General features: G+C 52.3%; 1 protein-coding gene across 1 annotated transcript in view; it reads right to left on the bottom strand.

Annotated features, from left to right (window-relative positions):
- The window catches only part of tns1b (tensin 1b), a 178,125-nt gene that overhangs the window by 22,782 nt on the left and 127,843 nt on the right, over positions 1-27,500 (bottom strand). Inside the window, exons 18-20 of the mRNA XM_064310507.1 lie at positions 8,142-9,692; positions 4,737-4,817; positions 1-200 (exon numbers count right to left, since the gene is read on the bottom strand). Coding sequence (XP_064166577.1) covers positions 1-200; positions 4,737-4,817; positions 8,142-9,692 — 1,832 coding nt within the window. The remainder of the gene's footprint in view (positions 201-4,736; positions 4,818-8,141; positions 9,693-27,500) is intronic.

Below are 27,500 nucleotides of genomic sequence, written 5' to 3'. Positions count from 1 at the left end.
CTCCTTGGGTCTCCCCCCAGGGTTGAGGGCGATGGCGTTGACGAACTCGGGGGAGACGCAGCGGATGGGGGAGCGGACGGGGCCGCCGGGGGAGGGGCCTCCTCCTCCGTCGTGGCCGTTCTGGTACTGCCCCTCGCTGGTGGTCCGGCGTCGGGCGGGGGCCACCGCGCTGTCCGGGGTCATCCCCTGGGACCGCATGCCTGCCAATCAGACGGAGGGGGGCGGGGCCAGTGACATTTCCCACAGTCATTTAACTGCGCGCAGGATTCCGTACCCACAAGGCAGTGCTCCATACTCCTTCTGCTTGTCAACCCCCCCCCCCCCCCTCCCCACCCCTCCCCACACCCCACCCCACCCCAGGGACATAAGTCCTTTCAGAGAGCCGAGACTCTAAAGCGTTTCTGAACAGAGACCCGGGAAATACCAGAGCTGACCTTTTTAAAAAACGCTACAATCTGTCAAAGGCTGGCAGGCTGGACGCTCCCACCCGAATCACAGGCTCCCCGTCAGATCTCTGCGTGCGGACAGAACAATGTCCTCATTGAGGGGGGCGCTGACCGCCTTAAAAACTACGACACATCAGCGAAACAATATTATTTTTATTCTTGTTATCGGGGCATGGCAGTGCGAGGGGCTAACACTTCTGTGGATCAAACCTCGAAGGACGCAATAAGCTCACAAGAGCGCTCGGTATAAAACGGACTGGATCTCTGGAGGCATATCGCCCCAGTGTGCGCAGAACCAAGGTGGAGGTGCTTCTCCCAGAGAGAGCTAGTACAATGTAGAGAGCCAGCAGCTCCTTCACGTGGAGCGGGTGAACCAGCACCTCCTTCACAGGGAGCAGGGGAGCCAGCACCTCCTTCACAGGGAGCAGGGGAGCCAGCACCTCCTTCACAGGGAGCAGGGGAGCCAGCACCTCCTTCGCAGTGAGAGGGTTTGAACCAGCATATCCTTCACAGGGAAGGGGTTCACTTAGCGTGAAGGATGAGCTGTGAAGCCAGTGATTGACGGTGTATGTAAGTGTATACCCATCATGCAACTTGTATTACTGCAATCGCTAACTACATGTGTCTTGTGCTTTTTTATTTTTTATTTTACTATTTACTGAAATGGAAAAAAGTGCAATATAATTAAATTAAATATATAAATAGATATAAAATATATAAATACAAAAATGTTGCAACACAGAAACACAAATGTTTACATTTTGTGTACTTAGTTAATTGCAGTGTATTCCATGACTTCAACCACAACTTGGACAACTTCCCTTGTCTGAAATTCATTTGTCATGTCATCAAAATATTTATCTTTCTTTATCTAATTACAGCTTAAGCACAGAAAATGGCCCCATTATGCTTGACTAAAGTGGCTAGTTGCAGCATTTGTACCGCTGCACGACTGCGGTTGAATCACAGCCGATAAACACTCTTCACTGGAAATGCAGGGCAGTGGCTATCACATGATTTTCAGTCAGCAAACGCACACAAGTGTCTTGTGCTATCTGCAAAAAAACCAAGCACACACACACACACACACGCAAACACACTCTTACACGCACACACACCACACACACCCCCTCACGCACGCACACACACACACACACACACAGACACACACGCACCCCAAACCAAACACGTGTGTTTGCCTGCGTCTCCCAGCCCGTCTGACCCAGCCGGGGGAAGGGGGACGGAGGGTCTGGGAAAAACACGCAATGGCAGGGCGTGAACACGGAGAGATCTGGATGCTAGGCAACTGCTCTGGGAAAATATTTACAAGTTCTGAGGCTTTTTTGGCAGGGGAGCAGTCCCGGGGAACACCGCCCTGCAGCTGCAGGAGTCCCCGCCCCCGCCGCTCTCCCAGAGAGCCGACCGCCACCGTCAGCCGCGTTCCACCGCCGTCAGAGACCGGCGAGCAGAGCCGCCCGCCAACAGCGCACGGAGGGACCTGAGCATCCAAGCCCAGGGTCGCAGTATCAAACCCAGAGCCCCAGTATCAAACCCAGCGACCCAGTATCAAACCCAGCGTCCCAGTATCAAATCAAGGCCCCAGTATAAATCCCAGGGTCCCAGTATCAAACCCAGGGCCCCAGACCAAAGCCCAGGGATCCCAGTTCAAGCCAGGGTCGCAGTTCAAACCCAGAGCCCCAGTATCAAACAGGCCCAGTATAAATCCCAGGGTCGCAGTATCAAAGCCAGGGCCCCAGTATCAAACCCAGGGTCCCAGTGTCAAACCCAGGGCCCCAGTGTCAAACCCAGGGTTCCAGTGTCAAACCCAGGGCCCCAGTATCAAACCCAGGGTCCCAGTGTCAAACCCAGGGTCGCAGTATCAAACCCAGGGTCGCAGTATCAAAGCCAGGGCCCCAGTATCAAAGGCAGGGTCCCAGTATTAAACTCAGCGTTCCAGCATCCGTGACAAACACCCAGTCTTAATAATAATGGCATAACAAATCCTCGGTAAACAAAGCTTCCTGTCCCTGACAGAACGACAGCGACGTGCTCCCCGTCAGAGGAGACGAGCACCGACAGCCTGAAAACGTCCAAACCGCCGAAGCGCACACATGAAATCTATTTGCGTTCTCCGTCTGCTTTTAATCGCGTCGCTACGGAAATGTCAACATGTTAGGGCCGCGTGTGACAGATCGGGGAGCCAGGGCAGCTCGCGATGAATCTCGCGTGTGACGGAGACGGAGCCGTTTGTAGCGGGTTTCCCGCGAGAGATCTGTGGGTCCTACAGCTCGGTGTCCCGCGCACTGTGATCAATTCAACCGTACCGAAAAGAGGCACAGATAATAGATCCCAGCTGCGAATCCCAACGCCGATGGCGTTTTGCCCCTCCCCTGTTCTGACTACTACATCAGCACAACAGACACGGAGAATAACAGAGAGATGGCATAGCGACGTCAGAGTATCCTTTCCTACAGGAGAAAACACAAAAGTAGCACTGGATCTCTCTCTCTTTCTATCTTTCTCTCTCTGTCTCTCTCAAATCCAAGGTCAAATGGAACTTTATGGTATGACAAATAAAACTGATGTTGAAGTTCACGAACACAAAAATGACAGACCCTATCTAAGATGTCTCCTTGACTATCGATCTCTCTATGTGTCTCTCTGACTGTCCTCTCATTTTTCAATTCCCTCCCTCTATCTCTTGATTTATCTCTTTCTCATCCTCTCTGTCTGTCACTCTTTATCTCCTCTCTAGTTTCTTTCTCATCCTCTCAGTCTCTCTCCCTCTATCGCTTGCTCTGTTTCTCACTCACTCTCTCTCTCTCTCTCTCTCTCTCTCTCTCTGCACCAGTTCAGACAGGCAGCAGTAAGCAGCCTATCTAAATGACCACCCTGTTATCTACGCACGGTGCTCTGAGGCGACTCCCTTTCAACACAACCCAGTTCCACTGAAATGCCGCTGTCAGGTACGCAGCAGCACAAGAGCTACCAGCCTGACCAATGAGCATACAGCAGCTGCGCATCTCTCAGCCAATCCCAGCTAACAGACAACAGATAACATCCGCGCAGTCCCAGTGACACAGTGTCGTGAAATAACACAGTGTGCCGGCTACAGTGCGAGAACACAGCCGAAAGGCCTTGGTGCACAGGCCACTATCTGCACGGTGTTGTTCTGTCCTCAGGGCAAACTGAATCACTCAGCACACCCACAGTAACTTTTTCAGTTTTATTCTATTCAGCTACAAGAGTTATACAAGATATGTATAGGGGGAACTGTCCAAAGCCCAATGAAGTAATATGCTATATGTTTCTGTATTCTAATTCTTATGTAAAGACTCTTATTTCCCACAGTACACATACTGTATGATGACTTAAACATGGCTTTAGTGTTTTACATTTCATTTTTTTTGAGTGGAATCAATGTAGTACTACAGAAATCGGCCAGTTAGTGTTGTATCCTTTTTTGTGTATCATGAAGCTGTTTGTGGTCTCCAAGGTCAATTCCATTCCAACTCAGGAAATTCATGGATAAAAAACCCCTATGCAATAGTATGGACATTCTTTAATTCATGAACTGGTTGAATTGATGGGATCTGAACCCAAACCCTGCTGCCCTCCTTCAGTGAGAACATGTCTTAAGTGCTCATGTGTCAGGGATATATGATGTTAATGTATTTTACAGTGCAGTGGGATGAAACACTCCTAGAAATCTACGTTTTTGGGGAATGGTGAATTAGACGGGAAGTGGTGTATGATGGGAAAAAATAACCATGGAGAAAAGAAGCAAGGGTGTTGGGTGAGTCAGACAGGAAAAGAGAGTGAGAGAAAGAGATAGAGAGATAGAAAGAAATAAAGAGAGGGAGAGACAGAGAAAGAGAGTGAGAGAAAGTGGGGGAAGTAAAGAGAGAAGAAAGAGAGAGAGAGAGGGAGAGGAAGGGAAAAAGAGAGAGAAAGCAAGAGAGAGAAGTAAAGAAAGAGAGAAGGAAGGAGAGGGAGAGCGAGAGAGAGAAGAAAGAGAGAAAGAAGGAGAGGGAGGGAGAGAGAAAGCAAGAGAGAGAAGTACAGAAAGAGAGAAGGAAGAAGAGGGAGAGCAAGAGAGAGAAGAAAGAGAGAGAGGGAGAGGGAGAGAAAGAGACAGAGGGAGAGAAAGAGAGAGAAAGCAAGAGAGAGATGTAAAAAGAGAGAAGGAAGGAGAGGGAGAGCAAGAGCAAGAGAGAGAAGAAAGAGAGATGGAAGGAGAGGGAGAGAGAGAGAGAGAGAGAGAGAGAGGGGGAGAGGGAGGCAACAAACCGGAGAAGGAAAAGGAGCGGTGCCGCGTTGCCTGGGGCAGCAGAAAGTTTTGTTTCATCCCCCGGATGCGAGCGTTGTACTCTGCGGCGGGACGCCCCGGGGGGTGATGGGAGTTCGGGAGTCGGGAGGAAGAGGAGGAGCGAGAGGAGGATGAGGAAGGAGGTGGAGAGGGAGATGCGGTGGCGTGAAGGGGCGGTCCGCAGGGTAGGAGGGATGGAAGACGTGGCACAGAGGACGAAAAAGAAAAACGGGGAGAAAGAAAAGAGACCGGGTTACTCTCCGAGCCGGAGACCTTTTTCACTTCAGATACTTTTCAGTGTGAACTTTTATTTTATTCAACTGGCGTAGCAGAGGGGCGGATTCCACTGACATGCACTCTGAAAGGCCCCCCTGTGTAGACCGTGAAGCTGCCTGTTCATAAAACAACAGCAATACTGACTGAGTACCTGTTCGAACGTCTGACAGCCAAACAATGCGATCCTTTCTTTTCCTTTTCGGTCCTGTTGCCCAGATGTGACCACGGATCACAGGTCTCGGTGAAATTCTAAGCGCAGTGCATCTAAAAAAAGGGGGTCTGCTTGCCTGATGTCGGAGAGCAGCAGAGGCTGCAGGGGGCAGTTTTTTTTTATCTGAACCGGTTGCCGTTTGTAAGGTAAAAACAAAAAAGCAGCAGACCCCGTGGCTCTCCTCCCCTGGGCTCGACAAAGCGCTCCTACTTCCTCTCAAAAGCCCCAGGGCTAATCGGTGGACGTAACGACAGCTGTCAATCACTGTCACCGCTCCCAGTGCGAACTGACCAGCGGGCGGGAGGTCACATGATCCCAGCCCCGGGCTGTTTATCTCTCCGACAGGAGCGGTAAAGAGAGGGCCGCTGCGTTTTCACTCCACGGCCAATAAAAAACCTGACAGCTCCCCGCACGCCGTCCGTAAAAAAAAAACCTCCCTTCTTCGAGCCGAGAGCTTCCGCGCTCGGATTGGTTTTAAAAGACGCTTTCCTCCCAGCCGATCACAGGGCGCCCGTACGTACTCGTTTCGGGATAACGAGGCTGCCGTGTTCGAGGGAGGTCTCCCTCTCAGACCCCCCCCCCCCCCCCCGCCCCCCCCTTTCACCTCAGACTGATAATGCGAGGCCCCCGCCACCTCTGGACAGTGTTTTTAACCCTGTGCATTACACACGCAGAGAACACAGTCACAGAGCCTTCAGTGCACGTAACGCAGTGCCGCTGCACCACACCTTTTAAAAGACTGCGTTGCAGGTTCAGCTTTGAGATGCTTCGACTCATAAGGTCACGCAAATCGTACACATGGATGCTTTTAATTTTCCCATTGGCAGCGGACTTACTTTAAGCCTGAGAACTTGTTTACAGTAAGTAGCATTTTGCGTAAAAGCGTCCCGATTTTTTCACGGCTCTGCCGGAGGAACGAGGCGACAATCCCTCCTTCCGCCACTAGGGGGAGGCGGCGCGCTCGCCGCCGCGACTCCGCAGGCGACGTATCCGATTACCGCCGAGAATATACCGCATGGGCCGCCCGAAAGCAGAAACAGACGGTCTATTCTTAACCCCTTACATTTTACATATCGGCGCGCTCATCTCTCCCTCTCCCCGGACCCAGACGGCTCGGGCTACGCGGAGGCCGTACTGTATGCGGGACGCTAAGAATACCGTGATGGCCATTCCAGAGACGGGGAGAGCCGGACTCCGTGACTCCCGCGCTCGTTATTAGACAGACTGGAGAAGGCCCGGGTACTTCCGCTCGCTTTGGGTAGCCGGCCCAAGATTAGATCTGCCCAGGGGGCTACACTGTGATGCAGCTATGACAACACAGATCGCGTTATAGAGTAAGTATAGAAACCAGACGGCGCTGCTTCCGGTCGCCGCCAAGCCAGACGCGCGGAGCCGTCCGTCTGCTCTTGCTCATGGGGGTTGAGGCTAGATTGAATTTACCCCTCCGTTTGTACGACAGCCAATCGCCAGGCGACGGGAGCGACACATCGCAGTCACTTCCCTGTTGCGCTGTAGGGACATTGACCAAAAAAAATCAGTTTGGTCCATAAATCAGGGGAGACGGAATATGCCATGTCCCCCCGAGCCTAACTGCAGAGGGGTCGTCCGATCGCACGACCTCCTGTCCGGGAACCTGAGGTCTATCGCCGTGGCGACACGGCGGGAGAGAGAAGGCGTGGCGGGAGTGGGCAGCAGGAGCGGAACAGAACGGAACACAGCGATCCGTTGGCGGACGGCGGACAATGCCTCCCATTGTGACCTCATAATGCTCAGAAAAGCAGGCGGGCAGAAACAGGGGCTTTGTCCATAAAAGGTTGCCGCTGAATATTCATGAGCCCAGCCTAAATATGTGAGCCATCGGCCCCAGAGGATGTAAGTATTTCAGCTACTCTCGGAGAGAAACGGAAGTTAAAAAAAATTGAGTCTTTCCGCTTAAAAAATAAAAATTCAACTTTCAAAGTTCACCAATAGTTAGTTGTCACACGGAAGGTGTGTTAGAAGGTAGAATCTTAATGATATTTTGTTTGGCCCAGCTGGTTTTTTGGTGGAAAAACTGGTTTAAAATCTGTCCTCAGATGCCACGGACGATCGTCTTTAAAAGCAGCTGCTGTGGAGCATGTTAACGAGCTTTCGTCAAGTTCCAGCTTTCTGTGTCCGACAAAGACCTCTTTCACTGAAAACTTGGGAGCGTTCGATTTTCCCTTCCAACTTTCCATGCCATTATTTTCCATCTTCGACACGAAACGTGATTACTGGCTGTGCTCTGAGGTGACAGACTGTTCTGTGGAAGATCACTGGCCTGCAGCAGAGCTTCTCTGAGAATGTTCCCCCAGACTCATGACTGCACATGTAATGGCTTACTTGCTACACAAGAACACTGGTGTATTGAATAAACTAGAATAAAACATTGAAAGAATCAACACAATAAGACCACAGGCACAAAAACGCTACCTGTTACACTGCAATTTTCTGAAAGCTGAATAATTTACGGTATTATATTACAAAATAACCTAAGCTGGAAAATTGCAAATTTAAAAGATAAAGAAAAAGCAACGCTAGTTCAGGTTATCGGTTTTAGTAAATCGTAATACAATAAACAATGCTAAACAATGCATTAAGAAGTAAAGAGGTATGCGCAGAGCAACAATCGAGAGAAATGCTCTAACATTTTTTTTTAAAAGAGGAGATACAGATTCTACTGGGCCTGAGATGGAGGTCAAATCAAATCAAATCAAATGTATCTGTATAGCGCTTTTTTACAGAGAACCGTCAGGAAGACGCTTTACAAAGTAGCAGAAACAGAGCAAGAAACAGAGCAAAAGAGACAAATCCAGGCCTGAACCTCCTAAAAACAAGCCCATGAGGTAAAGATCTCCCGGAGACGGAGGCAAGCTCTCACCTGCCACGCGATGGGCCACCAGGCCCTGCACCCCCAGGTTCTCCTCCTCGGGGTCCGTCTCCTTGGCCGGGGTCTGCACGGGGAGGGGGGAGGACGAGGCGCTGTAGCTGTGCTGCTGCTGGACGGCGGGCTGGTGCTGCTCCTGGGGCTCGGGGGAGCCGGCGGCCATGCCGGACGGGTACGTGTTGAGGGGCCTCAGCTGCAGCTGGCCGAAAGTCGGGGAGGGGTCGGAGGCGTAGGCCAGGACCCCGGGGCCCGCCTGGTACGGGACGCTAGCCGCCACGGGCTGGTGGTAGGCGGAGGGGTCGTAGGGCTCGGTGGGGTACCCCCCGACAGGGCCCTGCTGGTACTGGGGGGGCGAGAAGTCGGCGGGGTAGCCCCCGACGGGGCCTGGCTGGTACTGGGGGGGCGAGGGCTCGCCGTAGTAGCCGTGGATGATGCTGTCGGCCTGGTAGGAGGGCCTGGCGTGGGCCTGGGCCAGGGAGGGCTGGACGGTGACCACGCCCGGCTCGACGGGGGCGCTGTGGGACTTGGGCACCGGCGCGTGGGCGGGGTCCAGGTCCAGCATCAGCATGTTGAGGGTCTCGATGGACTGCTGGATCTCGGTCTGGGAGGCGGCCCGGGGGAACTCGGGCAGCCCGTGCGGGTGCTGCAGGGGGGCGGGGCTGTAGCTGGCCCCCTCGGCCAGCGGCTCCTCGGGGACGCCGTACTGCTGCCAGACGTTCAGGCCCCGCTGCACCGCGTCCCGGCTGCTGGTGCTCCGGGCGGGGGCCCTGGGCATGGCCGCCTTGTAGGGCGCCTCCCCCCCGAAGGACTGCGAGCGGAACACGGCGCCGTTCTGTCGCGGGTCGTAGCCCCCCCGCGGGGGCCCCGCGTCCACGATGCGCTCCTGCGCCGACGCCGAGCCCTGCATCCGGTGGACGGGCATGTCGGCCGCCCTGTCCGGGTACGGGACGTCCTGCCCGTTGATGACTGTCTCGGGCTGGTAGTACAGGTCGGCGGGCGTGGCTCGGCCCTCCAGGGACGAGAGGGTGCCCAGGCTGTCCACGCTGTTGGCCTCCTGGCTGGCGGGCAGCTCGTCGTCGAGGATGTCCGTCTCCCGCTCGGCGCTGTCCTGCCCGTTAACGTGGACCTGGGCGGGCACCAGGTGCAGCTTGCCGCCCCCGGGGCTGGAGGTGGGGGCCGGGTAGGCCTGCTGGCCAGCCGGAGGCTCCAGTCCACTCAGCAGCTGGTCCAGCTCCTTCTTCTCCTCGGGGCTCAGGGGCGGGGCCGGCTGAGGCTGCGGGGGCGGAGCCTGCTGCTGCGGGGGCGGAGCCTGCTGGTGCTGGCCCGGCTCATCGGTGCGATCAGTCTTTATGGAGGCGGTGGAGTTGCCCGAGTCGCTGCTGACCGAGAGGGCGTGGTCCACCGCCGGTAGGGTGTGTTCGGCGGCCGGGAGGGCAGGCTCTGCCGCGGGCAGGCCGTTGGCGGTGACCGATTCGTCCACGGACTCCTTCTTGCGGACTTTGGCGTAGAGGCTGCCGTCGAGAGGGCCCTGCGTGTGAACCACGTCTGGAAGGAAGGTGCCAGAAACACAGGCCTTAGCGCACACGAGCATGCCAGCAATAACACACATCCACATCTTCACACAAAGACTGCACTGTACTGATCTATATGTTACCTACAAACTTTAAGAAGACTATTAGGGATTTCTAACTAACCACCTTTTACGAACCCTAGATGACCTGTGTAAGGACTTAGCGAAAAACGATGCGTAAGGGTCTTCCCCTAACAGAGATGCACAGGTGCATTCTGGGATACCCGCACCTGCTGAGCGGCGGCAGGGTGGCACTCTCTGAAAACGGCAGCTGTGTTACTGCTGTCTAAACAGAAAGAGAGACTCGGATGACCTGCGCTGCCTGTCTTACCCCCCCCCCCCACACCCGCACCCCCACCCCTCAGTCACCTTGCAGTTCCTCGCTGCTGACTGATGCAGTTCTTCGCTCAGGAACTCTCTCTACTCTTTATAACTCATTTCATCACCTGCTGGTGTTCAGTGCACTGGTCAGTGTGTTAGACTCCTGTCTAGTGTACAGCCATTGTTTGCTATTTAACTTGAGTTGCTCAGGTAAAAAAAATCCAGAGCAAGGTTCCCTTTTTCCATTAACATGTGTGCCTGCTTGGAAAATGATGATGATGATGAGAACATTCCCACCCATTCAGCAAAGCTGTGACGAGTGAACTGGCAACTCCATTATAACCAAATTTAAACTTTAAAAACAGTCACACCCATGCTGTAAGTAGAGCCAAGCTCACCCCTGCTTAACATTTTCCATTAGTGATCATCCCCTCATACACACATACTGCACATACTCACACACACATGCACATGCACACACACACACACGCACACACACATGCATGCACACACACATGCACGCACATGCACACACACACACACGCATGCACACACACATGCACGCACATGCACACGCACACACACACACATGCATGCACACACACACACACACATACAGCAGCAGCAGTCACTCCCCTTGGCTATAACTAAATCCCAAACCAATAGGGCATTCCCAGGAAAACCCACAAGGAATGAGTCAGCCATTCAGTCATGGAAAATAAGAATCAGAAAAGGTTTAAAGCTCTTCCTGAGTCTTTCTGGATTCAAAACATATATTTCCTTTCTCCTATACACCCCAACACCCCCCCCTACTCATGTGCACACACACACATACACATGCACTCACACACACATACACACAGGCACACACACACACATACACACTCACATTCACACACCCCCACACACACACACACACACACACACATACACACTCACATTCACACACACACACACACACACACACACACACACACACACACACATACACACTCACATTCACACACACACACACACACATACACACTCACATTCACACACACACACACACACTCACATTCATACGCACACACACACACACATTACCACACACACACACAACACACACACACACACACACACACACACTCACATTCACACACACACACACACACATCACATTCATACGCACACACACACACACATACACACAAGCACACACACACACACACACACACACTCACATTCACATTCACACACACACACACTCACATTCATACGCACACACACACACACAAACACACAAGCACACACACAAGCACACACACACACACACACACACACACACACTCACATTCACACACACACACACACACTCACATTCATACGCACACACACACACACACATACACACAAGCACACACACACACACACACGCACTCACATACACACACTCCCCCTGGTTTCTGACGCTATGCTAACAGCCAGGCTTCCTGTCCTGGAGATAACAGTGTTTCCATTCTGACAGCGTCTCCATTGTTTCCCCGACGGCCAGGTGACCAGGCCCAGACACAGTTTGTTATTTTGGAGATCGAGGACACAAAATGGCCTCTCTTCACTGTCCCCCCAAACCACCAATGCTTCATTGAGAGCGTAAAATATTTCTACAATAACACGGCAAATGCGCTCTGTCCCAACTGCAATGCACCTTCTGAACATCCTCAGAATCAGCTCACACCACTAATCAGCTACTCTCAAAGGCGAAATAAAACGTTTACAGATCATGATTATGTTGTACATACTAACGTACGCTGCGCATGTACTTTCCTGAATTACGCGTAACTGAATGTCCTGTTTATGTGTTACGTGTTGTCCTTGAATGTACGGCCTCTTCGTGAGACTGAAAGAACCAGACAGCGTGGCCTAATGTAACGTAATCTAATTTCAGGGTCCAGCCCTTTAACGGGACGCTGCTCTGCATTTCGGGCGGTCCGAGGCACTGTCCCGCTGTGTCCGTGGGACCGGGGGCCCAGGGGGTCCGCTCGTGACCCCCGCGCCGTTGTTTTTCCCGCATGCCAGACGACCGCGGGCCGCCTCCTCTCCTTAGCGACAGCTGCGTTTTACGGGCCGTGAAACCGGCCAGCCGCGCCCCCCCCCCCCCCCCCCCCCCCCAGACGATGGCGAAACGCCGTTCGGGACGGCTCTGACTCGCCGGGCGCCCGTCCGCGGATCCGACGAGGCGGGGCCTGCGAAACGCGGCGAGGAAAACGACGCCTTTTTCCGCACGGCGGGGCGGATTCCGGTCCCCCCCCCAACCCCCGCACGCTTAGCGAAATGTGCCTCAGCTTTTGCACAGAGCCACGACTGTGAGCCAGAGTCAGGGAGCAAACACCCACCTGCTCAGAATGTCACCGCAGAAACATTTATTGGACGTTTTAAAGTCCTAGTTTTAGTGTTTTAACATTTCTCCGCTCCGATTAGGGACTGATTTACGCCTGGGGCACTAGGTGATTGACATCTCCGCCCAGTCAGTGACATGAATGGATTAACAGGTCGATTCATTTATTCATTAATTATCAGGCAGAAAATAAATCCACTACACCAATATCAGTCTATCGTCACAACTTTTGGATTAAGAAATGCAACCTGCAATTTTACAAAGGCTGACAGAGAGCCTGTACTGTGTCGTTCTGAGGTTCTGGGTTGTTCTACAGGCCAGTTGTGATTCTCGTGCCACGACCAAGCTGGAGAAAGGAGGCCCCAGAGAGAGGGAGTCACAAAAAGGGGGGTCCCGAAAAGAGAGGGTACCGAAGAGATGGACGGACCCCCATCAGACCCGAGTGCTGGTGATCACTGTGCTGCCATGGCCAACTGAGAGGCGGGTGAGGGCAGAACCATGTGACCAGCCACGGGCACGTAATCCTGCGCCCACTGGCAAGCAGTTCAGTTCACTGGGACTTCAGATCCAGTTTCTCAAGGCTTCCCCGAGCCTTCCGGACCTGCGTCATCAGCAGAGGTGGACAATGCAGGTTCAGAAAGTAAAAGTTCATCCCAGGATTTTGTTCCAGTCACCTGGATTTGCTAATGAGAACCATTCTTCAGCCAGGAGGTAGAGCTAAATCAGCTGGCTGAGTTCAGGGGTGGATGAAATACACGGCAGGACTTTTGCTTTCTGACCCCTGGAATGTCCACCTCTGATAATCAGAGACTTTCTCAGCCTTTCCTGGACCTGCGTTATCAGAGCATCCACAAAAGTCCACTGTCTTGAATTCCGTTGAGTCATAGTCGCCACTGCTTCCATTTAAAGACAGAGAGCTTCAATATCAACCGTTTGTTCGTTTTTCAGTGCGAGTGGAGCTTTTAGTCCATATCCTCATCGCCGTTCACACATTACAGGTTCCGCCGTGTCGTATTCGACTTTGCAGGCTGCCGAAATAAATATCCCCCAGCGAGGAAGATGAAGCAGTCAGACCTGCCACGCACGCCCCTCTCCCCGACGAAGACACAGCTGGATCCAATCGGAATTTACAGCGCGCCCCATCAAAATAAAACGTGGGGAGCGGGAACGTGTGTGGGCTCCGCTCAGTGTCCACGTTCCAGGCCCGGTGCTCATGGGAAACGCAGTTTGTGAACACGGGCCTTGTTTGCATTGCACATCTGCACATACAGTAGCACATCTGCGACAAATTACTTTTCCGTGAAGGACAAAAGGGCGTTTGTGCCAAGTGCAATTTTATGGACGGCAAATGGAGTTTTGATCCAGAGAATGGTGTTCTTGTTCAATGCTACGCTTGTCCCTGAGTAGGAAATTAGAAGTGCATGTTCATCCTCATTATTACATCCATTCACACATTAAAATAGTCAAGTGAGTGTTCCCTCTGAACCCATTTGCCACGAGATAACCATTCGCTTTCACAACGTCAATGGACTGCATGTCTTTCTCCAAAAGACACAAAAACACTTTGACATTTTCGCACCTTTAAGTTGCCGGTATGATGTATCCCACAATCCCCGTGCTCACACGGGGACTCCTGCACACGCTCAGTAGCGCGGCGTGATGAAGCAGCACATGCCGTACACAGCGAGATAGCGCAGAGTTCGCTAGCTCTGCTAACCTTCAGTTTGCTTGCTTAGCAGAGCACCCTGCTCAGTGCCGCACAGACGTAGCACGTTAGCGCTGCCGGATATTGATTGAAAGTATTCACATTTGCCAAAAGCGTATTCATATCCACTGTGCGCCTTGTTCCAGAGTACACAGCGCAAGTGTACTACCAAAGGCTGCAGCCTACAAGCAGAAACCATCTGGTCAGGGGTCCATTTCCCTGACCACAGTATGAACAAGCCAGCAGTGGCATAAGAAATCTGTATGCAAAGCGAGGAACTGAGAAGACCTGTCATTGTGGAGGAGCCCACTGTTGTGACCCCAATGGAGGCAGTAAACGGGCACATCAGGGCGTGTGGGGGGATTGGAGGTGGGTTTTAGGGGAGGGGGGGGGGTGCGCCAACCCTATGGGGCTCGTTCCGTGGGCTCAGATCCTACTGTACGGTGGCCCGGAGGCGAACGCCCCCGGCCCAGCGTCGCTGCGGTTGCCCCCCTCGTGTTTTTGCGAGAATCTGCACACGGCAGCGCCGGTGAGAAACGCCTCGGCCTTAAAACGGACCGGCGTCCATATTTCACCCCCGCTGCTCGTCGCCTGCGTGCAGGCGAGCGTGACACGCGATCGGACGCGCCTCGTAAATCACGCCGTCGGCCCCGGCATGCGCGTCGTTATAAATAACAGGGCCGCTTAACACGCTTAAACGCTTTCGACTAAGTTATTATTTTCGCTCGGTTTCGTTCTTTGCAAACACTAAACAAAACAAACAAAAACAGCACATATGGAACAAACAAAAAAAAACACCCTACCTGTCTAACGGTCACCCTCTTTATAATCCAGACAAGCCCAGAAAGTTGTTTGGAGGAGGAAAAATGAACAGATAAAAAACTTTGGAAAGACCCCCGTGCGGTTGGGACGGGAGGTCCCGCTGTGTCAGAGGGAGCTTCGGCAGTCAGAAAGAGCCGGAAAGGGAGCCCGGGCTCGGGCTGGGCTGTGCTGTCCTCCCCTGCATCGCGCACAGAGTGAAGGGCAGAGAGAGAGACTCAGTCCTGTCCAGTCCAACCGCTGCTCCTTTTTTAGCGGGACCCCACCCCCAACCTCCCCCCCCCCCCCGAAACGGTGTGGGTCTGCATCATCTCCAAGCTATGCCTGACAGCATGACATCACTGCAACCGGGACGTCCACTCCTCCCTCTGTCTCCGCCCCCTCCTGTCTCTAACTCTCTCTCTCTCCCTCTCTCTCTCCTCGCACTGCAACTCTGACATCCAACAGTTTCCAAGATACCTTGTCCACACATTTCCACTCACGCACACACAAACATGTTCACACACACACACACACACACAAACCCACACACACACACACACACACACACACACACACGTCCACACACACACACACACACACACACAAACCCACACACACACACACGTCCACTCACACACACACAAACATGTTCACACACACACACAAACCCACACACACACACACACAAACATGTCCACTCATGCACACACAAACACACACACACATGTCCACTCTCGCACACACATACACACACATGTCCATTCACGCACACACACACATGCTATATCTTCTCCACATCAGTGACTGGAACTTAGTAATACAGAAACTTATGTAGTTTTAAGATAGTTTTGTTATCCAAACTCTCTGATTCTCTCTGACAGTAACTGTGAAGACTCCAGATTAAGATTCATCTATGTCTTCAAGATATGGCTATCCTTATTCAGAATCATCCTTATTCAGAGTCATTCAGAATCATTACATTCCATTGTAACGATGGTGAAAAAACTCAAAACATACTTCCCATCTGATAACGTATGCACAAAAAAACACACCAAGCCTTAACACCGTTTCCTAAAAGCAAGGCTTGAGTCATTTCACGCGTATGGTAATGCCTCTCGGGACACCGCGGACGCTGTCCCTTTAAGGGGGGAAATACCTGGAGGTCATTCTATATGTGTTGTGAAGATACTGCAGCTTACGTGAGCTGTCACTCGTGACGCTAATGACTTAGAGACACGGTTTATCTGTTTGTTCCAGAAGCTAAACTCTGCGCATAAACCATCCCCTTTTCCGCGTACTGTTTACAAGACTAAGCAGAGGCTGCCTTCTCATTACCCACAAAGTGTCAGGAGGCAACATTTAAGCTGACTGCAGACTTTCATCTCCAAATAAGCACAAACTTGTGCTCTCCAAGGTTTAATGAATCAGAAAAAAATATTATGGGGGGATGAAAAAATTCTATCAAACTTAGTATTTGTTTTTGAAAAGGACACGAAGACACAGATCTGTCCTCTGCATATAGAACAAAAAATGAACTTCCATTTCAACCAATCGTAGACCGGACGTCTTAAATAAACTGTGAAACAGCATGTATGGCATTCCCTTAATAAACACATGGTCCGCCAGGTATGCCATTGCCAAAAAGGGACATATGTGAAGTCTGTGCAGTGACTCAGAGGAAAGCTTCCTGCTGCAGAGGCTAACAGTCATTCCAGGAAAGGGCTTTAGAGAGGGGAGGGCCCAGGTGAAGGGTGGCTTTTAAATTCATAAAAGTGACAAAATTATCATCGAGATTCTGCTCTGAAAATTGCGTACGGGTAAATTTCCGATAAAAGCTACATTTTCTTTTTTATTCTTGTTTTTGTTTTTTCAGTGTGGCAAATAGCATGCCCACTCCTGTACAGGCAGAGACCTCTGGGAGTTTGAGTCCAGGCTTGATTCAGTGCTGGACACTCTGTAGGACACTCCAGGGAGGGAACACATGAGGAGGGCAGAGCCTACGCGTGCTGAATGACCGGATGTTGCTACCTTTCATGTTCTGATCGGGTGATGCGCAGGATGGGTGAAATCCCCGTTCTGAAGCACAGAACTATGGGAATTGGAGTCTCTCGCGGCAGCTGCACCCTGGGGAATGGGGCGTGTCTGAATGCCTGGCGATGACCTCAGTTCGCAGCCTTAAGTCACCCGGCGGAGAGACGGCTTGTGTTCCGCTGTGCCAGGGATAAATCCGTGCCCATGGATACGCCGGGGAACACACGTTCCGCTCATTCAGAGCTGACACGCCAAAGTCACGGCAACACACGCGAGGAACATTCCGAGGAGCGCGTTCTCGCCGGGCGCAACGTTCCGCCGACGGCCCCGCCACGCAGGGGCGACGCCACGGAACGGCATGTGCTCTCCGCTCGAGGCCGTCTTCGCCCGAGCCACGCCAGCCTTCGCCGCACCCCCCCTCGATCCGCCGCGACAGGCGGTACGGCGAAACAGCTACGCCCCGCCCCGTCGCGCGCCCCCAAACGACGCCGCGGGGATCGCCGCTGGCCTCGCGGGAAGAGGACGCAGAACGCCACGCCGTCAGCGGGCGGCACGAACGGCGAACTCCGTGAACCGATACTTAAGCGTTCGACATTCAGCAACGGGGCGGGAAATGAAACCCCTTCCCCCCCGCCCAGCTCTCAACCCTCTGGAAAAAACAAGTCAAATGTCACGCGTGATATTTAGGGTTGGGTGCCGGAACCCGGTACCACTATGGCCCCGGTTCCCGTACGGCCCGGTACCCTACCGGACCCGATCGCGATGCGGATTTCGTTGTCTCCTTTTGGCGCCGCGCGCCTTCGCGCTGGCTAACGCTACACTCGCTCTGTCAACGACAGCGGGCACCGTTAGCAAAGCCAGCTAGCGTTAAACTCCGCCAAAACGCCAAAAGCAAAATGGTGTAAATTATAAAGTATATAGAGTATAAAGTATAATTTAAACAATTAAATTGTAAATTAATTTGTCTTTGCGATAAAAAACGACGTTCTTTATTGTAGGTATCAGTTCAGGCACCAGTAACGTTTTAAAAGTTGTTTTCAGTATTGGTATCAGCAGAATTTAAACAGTACCCATCCCTCGTAATATTACATTCACAAATTGAAAGACCAACAGCCTACAGGTCACTGCTCTACAACTGACCGACCCTCAGGAGTGAAGACTCGTTTGAACCGTGACATAGACAATGCCCTCGTATAAATCCAGACTGAAATAGGTTCTCTATTAATAAAGAGCTCTTTAAGTGCTTTTTTTTATGTGGAAACAGCAGGTGCTATGCCCGTGGCCTTCTCTATAAATAATACAAACACGGAAGACGGTTTCAAGGTGCTACTGGGTGTTCGCATCCATAAAAACAACAGTACTGTTCAAAGTGTCAGATGGGTGAGTCACCGCCGAGCTCGCAGGAGTTAGCCAGAGTTAGCCCGCGATTAGCCAGAGTCACGCTCCTGCACCGCATCAAGCAGAAACCCTGACCGCCATGTCAGACCGCCGATAGCCAAAGCGCTAACTGCTACGGGCTAACTTTGTAATGAGTTTAAGCTACAAGCGCTAATACATGTTAGCGTGTTGGTGATGCGGCACCGAGGAGCTGGGGTGGGATCACCCAGGCCTGAAGTGTTAGCACGTTGGTCTGTCTGATCCGGATGTCAAAATTCAGCGGACAGGTCGGGGGGCAACCCTGCTCAGTCCAAAGTTCAAAAGCTTCAAACACCCACAGCTAGCTTCGTTTTTGAGATATTAAGCTTTCGAGTCCCGTAACAGAATTGTTTTTACACTGCATCTATGCTGGTTTCAACGTGTTTAAAACAGCAATTCCAGATGCATAATATGATATGTAACACAAAGACCAAGACGGAGAACAACCCTTCATCACAACTAATTTTTGACATTCAAATTGTCAAAGACATGGGGAGGGAGTTGAGCTGCTCCTGATGACCTAAACCATCAGCAGTACCTCAGTAGCATGACTTGCATTACTCCATAAGTGAACGGTTTCTCTCAGCAGCTCAAACAAATAAACCCAGGATGAGAAAAGCAATGACAGTGTCGGATGCAGACAAATAGCGGTTTGAGACCCCGGGAGCGTCGAACCTCGGGCCGAGCCGGGCCCGACAGCGGCGCAGGAAAGCACTCGAGCGGAGGATAGATGTGGCCGCTCTGCAAATTCACTCTTCCCCCTTTTTTTTCGACCGCAGAACACTTAAGCGCAGGAAACCCATCGCGCGGCAGCCGAAGCCCTTTGAAATAAAGCTCATTAAAAATGTATTAAAGATTCCCCCGAACCGAGACGTGGATGCGGGAACTTAAAAGTAAATAACGTTAATGCGGTCGAACGTCGGACGGAAAAAGCCTCCCTCAGCATGAATTTAAAACATGGAGGGGGGGAAAATTCTGGTCCTCGCAATGTCAGTGTGTTTCCCTTGTAAACACACGAGGAGGGGGAAGGAAGGGTAAAGGTTGCTAAAGGTGTCTCCGATGCGTCGTACGGAAAACAAGAAAGCAATTCCTGACCGTGACAACCGTGACCAGCCCGGATTAACCCCCTCCCTCCACCTTCCCAGAATTCCTAAACGGCGGCTGAGTAACGGCTCCCGGAGGAGTAGGCCTTTCCCGTGAGGTAAGCGCAGACGTCTTGACCTTCGCTGACCCCGACCGAGTCCTACGTGTGGACTCGGATTCTGCACGGCCAGTTAGGGCACGCGACCTCCGCCCTGCGCCCAATCAGACTCTTTTTGTGCTAAACACCCAATGACAAGACTGAATCTTATTTTATTTTGTCATCAGGGGCTCCATTGAAAACGAGACCCAGTGCGATTTCCCTGTATAAATAAAGATTACTGGATTCAATGGCAGGTCATTACACACTCGTATTATTAGGCCTACACATCAGAAAACAGAGTTTCACCTGGGATTCCATTTGCTTATTCCTTAAAGACAAGAAGCACTATACCTGTGTGTGACATATTGGCAGAGGTCCCTGCACACACAGCTGTGCTTATGCGCACGCACGCATGCACGCACACACACACACACACACACACACACAGACATACACACACACACACAGACAAAAATACACACACACACAATGAATCAATGGCATTGAGGGAATTCTGGGAATCCTTTCATTACCAGTGACATAATGTCTCAGGAAAAGCAATCAACCCCCATTGGCTATGCCAGCAGTGCCCCCCCCAAACCCCCACCCCCAACTACAAGCCTTGATGTGTGTGCGATGGCCCGGCTGAGGTCGGGAGCGGGCCCAGGAAAAACGGAGCGAGCTCGCGATTCCTGACGCGCCTGAAACCCCAAACTGGGCCGAGCTCGTGGGGGGGGGGGGGTTTGGCAGGTCCCCTCCAGGCCAAACCAAAGAGGAGAGCTTCGCTTATTCCTCTGTGGTGAAGGCCGGAGCAGACCAATAAAGCCGCTCCGTTTTTAATAATAAAACGAACGAGAAGGCTCTTTCGCAACACGAGGAACGCCGCGTTTAATTCGACCCTCCGCGGCGGTGTCCCGGGCCGCGTCTTGCTCCGCCGCTCGCAAAACGAGCGTCTCCGTCTCGGCGGACCGTCCGTCTGTACGGGCACACCCGACCCCACCCCCCCCATCGTTACGCGCTAACGCACGTCCGCGAATGCTAATGCTAAAACAATAGCGGGGAAATTACCGCCTCATTATCGCAGCCACCTCATGTGTAATGGGACGGCAATTAACCAGAGGACCTCCTGGCCCAGATCAATTGTGCTGTGGGTCGGTGGCTTGGCCGGGCTGGGGTTGGTGACGGGTGACAATAAAAGCGTCTGGGACAGGAGGCGGTGTCTGGTCTGGGGGGGATCAGGGTTCTCTATTGTTTTTTTGACCATCACACGTTTGTTTCTCTCTAGAGACCTGTCGCGCGGGTGACTTTGTCAGCCGGAATGCTGTGACAGCCCCCCCCAGGCGCTGTTATATTACCCACCCCCCCCCCCCACAGAAATCGCGAGGCCTCCCCTCCGCACCCTCCGGCTCACGCTCGCAGGACGCACGTACCGGCACCTCCGCTGCAGGTCAGCGCCAGCTATTTAGGGGGAAAAGCTGACCCGTGCAGGGGTGCTCGGGGGGGTCCCGGAATGTCCGGAAATGAGTCAAATGTGACTTATAAAGATCGGGAGCCGGGGTGAGGGGGGGGGGGGGGCGGGGCGGGAGGGGTCAAAATGGTTGCCCATGTCCCGTTTTCCCTGGGGCAGCTGAGGCCCAAGACAAAGGGCTCAGTTTTCTAGCCCCTGTGCATGGCGCGGTGCGAGCCGTCGCGCTGGCGAAGCGGTATTTTCGTCGTGGATTTTGACACGCCTGAGACGTTTGGGAATTTTCTGAGTCCCCGTACACTGAAGTGGGAAGACAGCAGTTGCTGCTGCTTCACAAAAGGCTTAACAGATAATTAGGCTGGTTACACCTTAAAGGGAACTCTTAAAGGGAATAAAAAGAGGTCATAGGATTGGCCGTAAGTGAATTCAGCTGCAACACACCCACATATTGACCATAATCCAGCCCATTTTCCACCTGCACCGCATGCTTTGAACTCCTCGCCTCCGGTCACGAAAATACCAACATTCAGTTGCCACGCCCAGTGTGCCCATACGCCACGCCGTTGACTGCGCCCATGCTTCCTATGACATTCATTCCGGAAAATACAGCCCAAACACTGTTACCCCTTCAGGTCAACAGCTGAGAACACAGCTGGGGGGGCAAGGGTCAGCAGCCTCTCCCTTCACACGGGGACAAGCCCTGGACGTCCTTCAAACACCCCACGCTCTGCCGCCAACACCCTCCCAAAATGCCCAGTCACTGCACAAGCCCTGGACGTCCTTCAAACACCCCACGCTCTGCCGCCAACACCCTCCCAAAATGCCCAGTCACTGCACAACCAGCCCCACCCCCCCCCTTCCTGGGACCCAGAGGGTCACACTGAATCACATGTCCTCACTTCACCAGAGGACTTCTACCTAATTGTTATTGTTCAGGAGCTGGTGCGAGGGGGTAGTTATTTAGGTTCTGACAGGCAATGGCAAAGCTCTTGATGTTGCGTGACTCATTCTGTGTCAAGAGTAAACGCAGTGAAATCCCATCATCCCTCACTCAGTCAGACGGTGTTCCCCTCTTTTCACCTCGAGAGAGGTTGGAACTGAATCGAGACAGTCTACAAGAGAAGAAGCCAGTTTGCGAAAAAACCTCACAGCGAATTCCCCACGGACCCCAAGGAGGGAGCGTCATCGGCCTTCAGCCGGTAGAGGGCAAGTACGGAGCTCAAACCCAAAACCTGCCGTTCAGGAAAAAGGGGAGAAGCCCATTTACATCTCCAGGTCTGAACCGGGAATGGACCTCGTACATCCGCATGTTCAAACCCTGACGTCCACCCTCAGACGTGCTGAATCACATGGCCGGTCAGGGGCAGACTGACAGCTGGCACAGACACTGCGACAAGTTCCAAAAAATAAAAATAAGAACCCTTGGAAGCCGGCCATGAGCTTCTCACCTAATACATAGAAAGAGGAACGACCTTAAACTCTCGCTCTTGCCTGGAGACAAGAGCAAACCACTCTCGACCAATGACAGCTGAGAGGGGCGCACGGCCATCATCTCTTCTGTCCAAAGAGAGAGAGAGATCTGATAGTATGGGGCCAACCGCCCAAGGTGTCAAACGACTGGTCTATGGTGCCTGAACATAACAGCTTTTCATCTCAGCAAAGGCGCGTGTGACAGTGTACAAAGTCACAGGCCTCCCAGACGAAACAAGGCTTCCAAGTTCGGGAGAAACCGGAAGCTCAAGACATAGAAGATTGGGAGTGTACCCCCCTACCCCCCCCGCCTCCCCAAGGACTGGAAATTTTGGAACGGTCGAGGATGTGAGGGAAGGTAACCCGCTACTGTCGCTCGACGTCCTGTCACGGGAGGGTCTAACGGTGACCGGCACGCATTCGCGCAATTACCAAACACGTTCGTGGCTGTAACCCCCCCCCCCCAGCCCCCCCACCTCCCCCACTCCAGTGCTGCATATCCAGCTTACCAAGTCCCCAGACCGTACAGGATCACAATAAAGCAGAACACAGAGAACACGCAAGCACTTTCGCACACGGCAAACATTTACTGAGGCGTGGTCCCTGATATTACTCCACCGGAACGGGGATAAGGCGCCTGGAACCCCGGCTGCGTGCGGAGAGACAAAGCGAATGACATTTTAAATAACAGCACGGCGATATCCAGCGCTGCACCTGGCAGCGACTTCCTGCTGCTGCTCACTCCTTTCTGTCCAAACAGAACATACAAACTCCGACAAACACACCCCGAAGGAAACGGCGACCATCATGAAGCAAGTGATTCTGGCATAAACGAAACTGCTTTCAAGAATTTACTGAACAGTAACTTTAAAAACTGTGGTACTTGAGTAGACTTTTTTTTTTTTTTTTTTAAACTGAAAGAACACCATTACCGACATTTTTCACACAGTGTACTTATTAAACAAACATGTTGGCAAGTCCCGTGAATTCAGTTTAGGAAGAAGAAAAAAAAAAACCAAAACAAATTCAAACACGCAACACATTATTAACATTCCTCGGTGGCTACAGAAACAGCAAATAAGACGTGACAGCAGATCGCATCGGCGGTAAATAACGCTAACGTGCAGCGCGGCGAAAGCGACTTGGAGCGTACTTACAGAGAGGTGGCCAGCTGAGAGCCTCGCAGAGCGACTCTCACGATATTCACACAGAGAATTTATGCTGGGACAGGGGAGGGGGCGAGGGAGAGGGAGAGGGCGAGGGCGAGGGAGAGGGGAGATTTCGCCATGGTAACCGTACTCCGCAGTTCTATTTTCATGAGCTGGCGCGTCGTTCGGGCCGGGCGGTCCTAAGAGCGGCCGTCAGGAAAGAGAAGGGAAAAAGCGTGCCCCTCCGCAAACCCGCGCGTCGTCGGCGACTCCCGTAAAAAAAAAACGTCCCGTAAAGTCATGCGAGCTCACTTTTGTCGTGGTCATCCCCGTGGGCTTCCAGAAGCGTAACCCCCCCCGATACCGTGTCAAACCACCCGCCCACTGAACCCAACCCCCCGCCCCCCAAACCCGCCGCCCACCCCCAAGCCCCACAGCCCACCCCCCCAGCCCCACAGGACAGCGTTAAAAAAAAGCTCACCGGCCCCAAAGTCTCTTATCCCGTCTCGGCGATCGCTGTCGTTCCGCTCGCCGTGTGACCGGCAGGGGCCAGCGAGCGCTGCCGATAAGACCAAGCGGATCTCAGGTCCCGCGGCCGCCTGGTGGAGGACTCCGAGCGCCTCTCTCTCTCCCTCTCTTTCCCGATCGTTCTCTCCCTCTCTTTTCCCGATCCGTTCTCCCTGCCGCCGTTCGTTTGCACTTCCGGCTATTCCAGAAACGCCGCGGGACCGCGCGGTGGCCAAATATGGAAAGAGCGACGGTAAACACGGCAGGCGCCCGGACTTCGCCGTGAACCCCGGGGCTGCTCCGTGGCCCCCTGCCCCCGCGGGTCCCTACCCTTCCCCCCGTGGGGCACTTCCCCGCTCTGTGACCCCTTGGGGTCCGGCCCCCCCCCCTTTATTCCCAATGCCCCCCTCCTCCGGCCGCCTTTTGCCTTTTTTATATAATTATAATGCTGGCGAAATAATTTATTAAGACAATTTCTACTGTAGAGACAAAGTTAGGATATGTTCTCACAAGTAAACAGGATTTACTCAGTGCATTGTTGTGGGGATCACAGCAGGAGCGAGGTAATCATTAAAATGCTTCACTGATGATTGTGTCAGAGGGAAGACATGTCACAGCATAATGACAGAAAGAGAGAGAGAGAGACTTTTCTAAATTACTTTTTAAAATTATTGTTAAATGTCATATTCAATGTTTCACCTAATTTACACATGACATGACATTACACAAGCTAACATACACAAATACCACATACACACGCACACACACACACACAGTTTTATTCTGTTTATATATTTATTTGTTTGTTGTATACATCATGCCAATAATGCTCATTTGAATTTGCATTTGCCAGAGACAGAAGACAGAGTTACAGAGACAGAGAGAGAGACAGACACAGAGACAGACAGAGAGAGAGAGAGGCCAGACATGTAGGGGTATAACCTTGGGATCAGCAGCTGTTGAGCTATTGGGCTAAAACTAGAGCAAAGCCTCAGAACCACAGATAAGACGTGAGACTGGTGCCAATCACAGGTTGCAACTGTCCACACCTGCCGCATTCCTCTGCTTCAACTGGAAGTGCGGACATCACGAAAGCACTCCTTTTTTTGTGTCGTGTTTCAGTCCTGTTTCAGTCCTACAGTATCTACTGCCATGGTCTTTTAAAAGACATCTTCCTTTACAGACAAAATAACCACCCTGTTTTGGTAATGATAATAAAAAAACAACCCAATATCCTTTCAAAGACATGCAGTGGACATACAATATTCTACCATGAATATACCATATGTAAGGCTTAAAGAGTAAATGAGATTACAAGATCAGTAGCTCAGAATTTCATTATTTTCAAAGCGGTTCTCTTGAGATGTGTGTGACTTTGGAGATGTTTAAGTCCTGGCTTATGATGCTATGATCTCGAAATGATGAATCCAAAAAAAAATAGGCGACACAGAAAATGCAACACCATCTATTTATACACTTTCTGTCATTATCCAGAATGTGCTTATCACGTCACCTATTTCTGCCACAAGATGTCTAGTTAATCCTTCAAACTTCCCCAGATTGACCTTTGCCTTCCTGGTCTGACTGCCGGTGAGATCAGAGAGACAGGTCAGGAGACATGGCCTCAGCATAACTTAACACACTAACTGAAGACCTGGAGTTAGCCAACATCCATCTCTGAGCATTGCTTACACACTAACTGAAGACCTGAAGTTAGCCAACATCCATCACAGAGCATTACTTACGCACTAACTGAAGACCTGGAGCTGGCCAACATCCACCTCTGAGCGTTACTTACACACTAACTGAAGACCTGAAGTTAGCCAACATCCATCACAGAGCATTACTTACGCACTAACTGAAGACCTGGAGCTGGCCAACATCCATCTCTGAGCGTTACTTACACACTAACTGAAGACCGGGAGTTAGCCAACAGAGTATTCATTATTTACACACTAACTGAAGACCTGGAGTTAGCCAACGTCCATCGCAGAGCATTACTTACACACAAAGTGAAGATCTGGAGTTAGCCAGCGTCCATCTCTGAGCATTACTAACGGAAGACGCCAGCCTCCATCTCAGCAATTCCAAACCCAACCCACACGCCAAGAAATTTCCCTCCTACATCACGGACACACAAACAGCCTCCTCTCTCCATGGAATCCTCATTAAAGTGGCTACACAATGAGGCCCTTTGCTTTAATGTGAGAAGCTTAAAGACCTCAGCTAAGCTAACGAATTCGTTCTCTGCCGAAGAAGGCGAACCCGTCGCGCACAGTTAATTAGCGCTTCCAGGGGTCCGTCTGTTGTGCAGTTACCACAGCCATTTTCATTTAGAAAATGAACATTTTAGACTCCGCATCCCGCAGTGCAGGACAGGACACCGACAGGCTGCTTTCAGGGTGAAGGCGTGATGTATCGCCTGGAGGATCGCCCCAGAAGCAGCGCTCCTGAAGCAGGCCGTTCGCTGCCCGGCTACCGGTGCGGGGCAGGGCAGGGCGCCCGGCGGTATCCGGCTCGACGCGGGCAGTGACACGCCGAGCGCCTCCAGCTGCCGGGTTGCCGGGGAGAACGAGGGGTCCCCCCCTCCTTGCCACCCTGACCTCAGCCCCCCCCTGGGCTGAGAACACCGGAGACAGGGGTGTCGGGTTACACCGCGGAGGGTGGTGGGGGGGGGGGACGCTGACACCCCCTATTTCGAACGCGGCTATTTCAGGAGATGATTGACAGGCAGGCGGGATTGCTTAGTGGCAGGCTCCCTCAAACGGCCGAGGGGGGGGGGGGAGGCAGAGGAAGTCCCATGAGCCCGCGGACCCTCATTATCCACCCCGTCACCTTGAAGAGCGACCATGACAGCTACACGAAGTCACGTTACAGACCTGCGCTAAAAAACCTACCATATCCTCCCAAGACCTGGCTATTCTTCTCTGTCTCCTGTAGGGGACATGAGTGCAGCCTTATTCTCAAGACCCACACATCCTGCCATTAATTACTCATTAACCTTCATTTACACAGGGCAGGTTGACTGAGTGCGCTTGCTCCTTTACAGAAACATTCTGAAGCTACGCTGCAACCTCGCTTGCTTGCGGCTGTTCGACGTCGCCGAAAATGATGTCATTTCCCCGGGGGTGATTTGTGGGGAGTCGAGCCTGCCGCCCCTGTCGGCGGTGCCATAAATAAAATCATATTTTAAAAAATCTATAAATTAAATGTCCCGCGATAGATCGGCGGCCTGTCCAGGATGTGTTCCTGCCTCTCGCTCGATGCTCGCTGGGATAGGCTCCAGCCCCCCCCGCGACCCTGCCCAGGATAAGCGGGTATAAATAATGGATGGATGGAATAGATTAAATAATCATATT

The sequence above is a fragment of the Anguilla rostrata genome, chromosome 15 (assembly GCF_018555375.3).
Source record: "Anguilla rostrata isolate EN2019 chromosome 15, ASM1855537v3, whole genome shotgun sequence".
In the NCBI taxonomy this organism is placed as follows: domain Eukaryota; kingdom Metazoa; phylum Chordata; class Actinopteri; order Anguilliformes; family Anguillidae; genus Anguilla; species Anguilla rostrata.
This window is presented reverse-complemented; position numbering and strand designations above follow the sequence as displayed.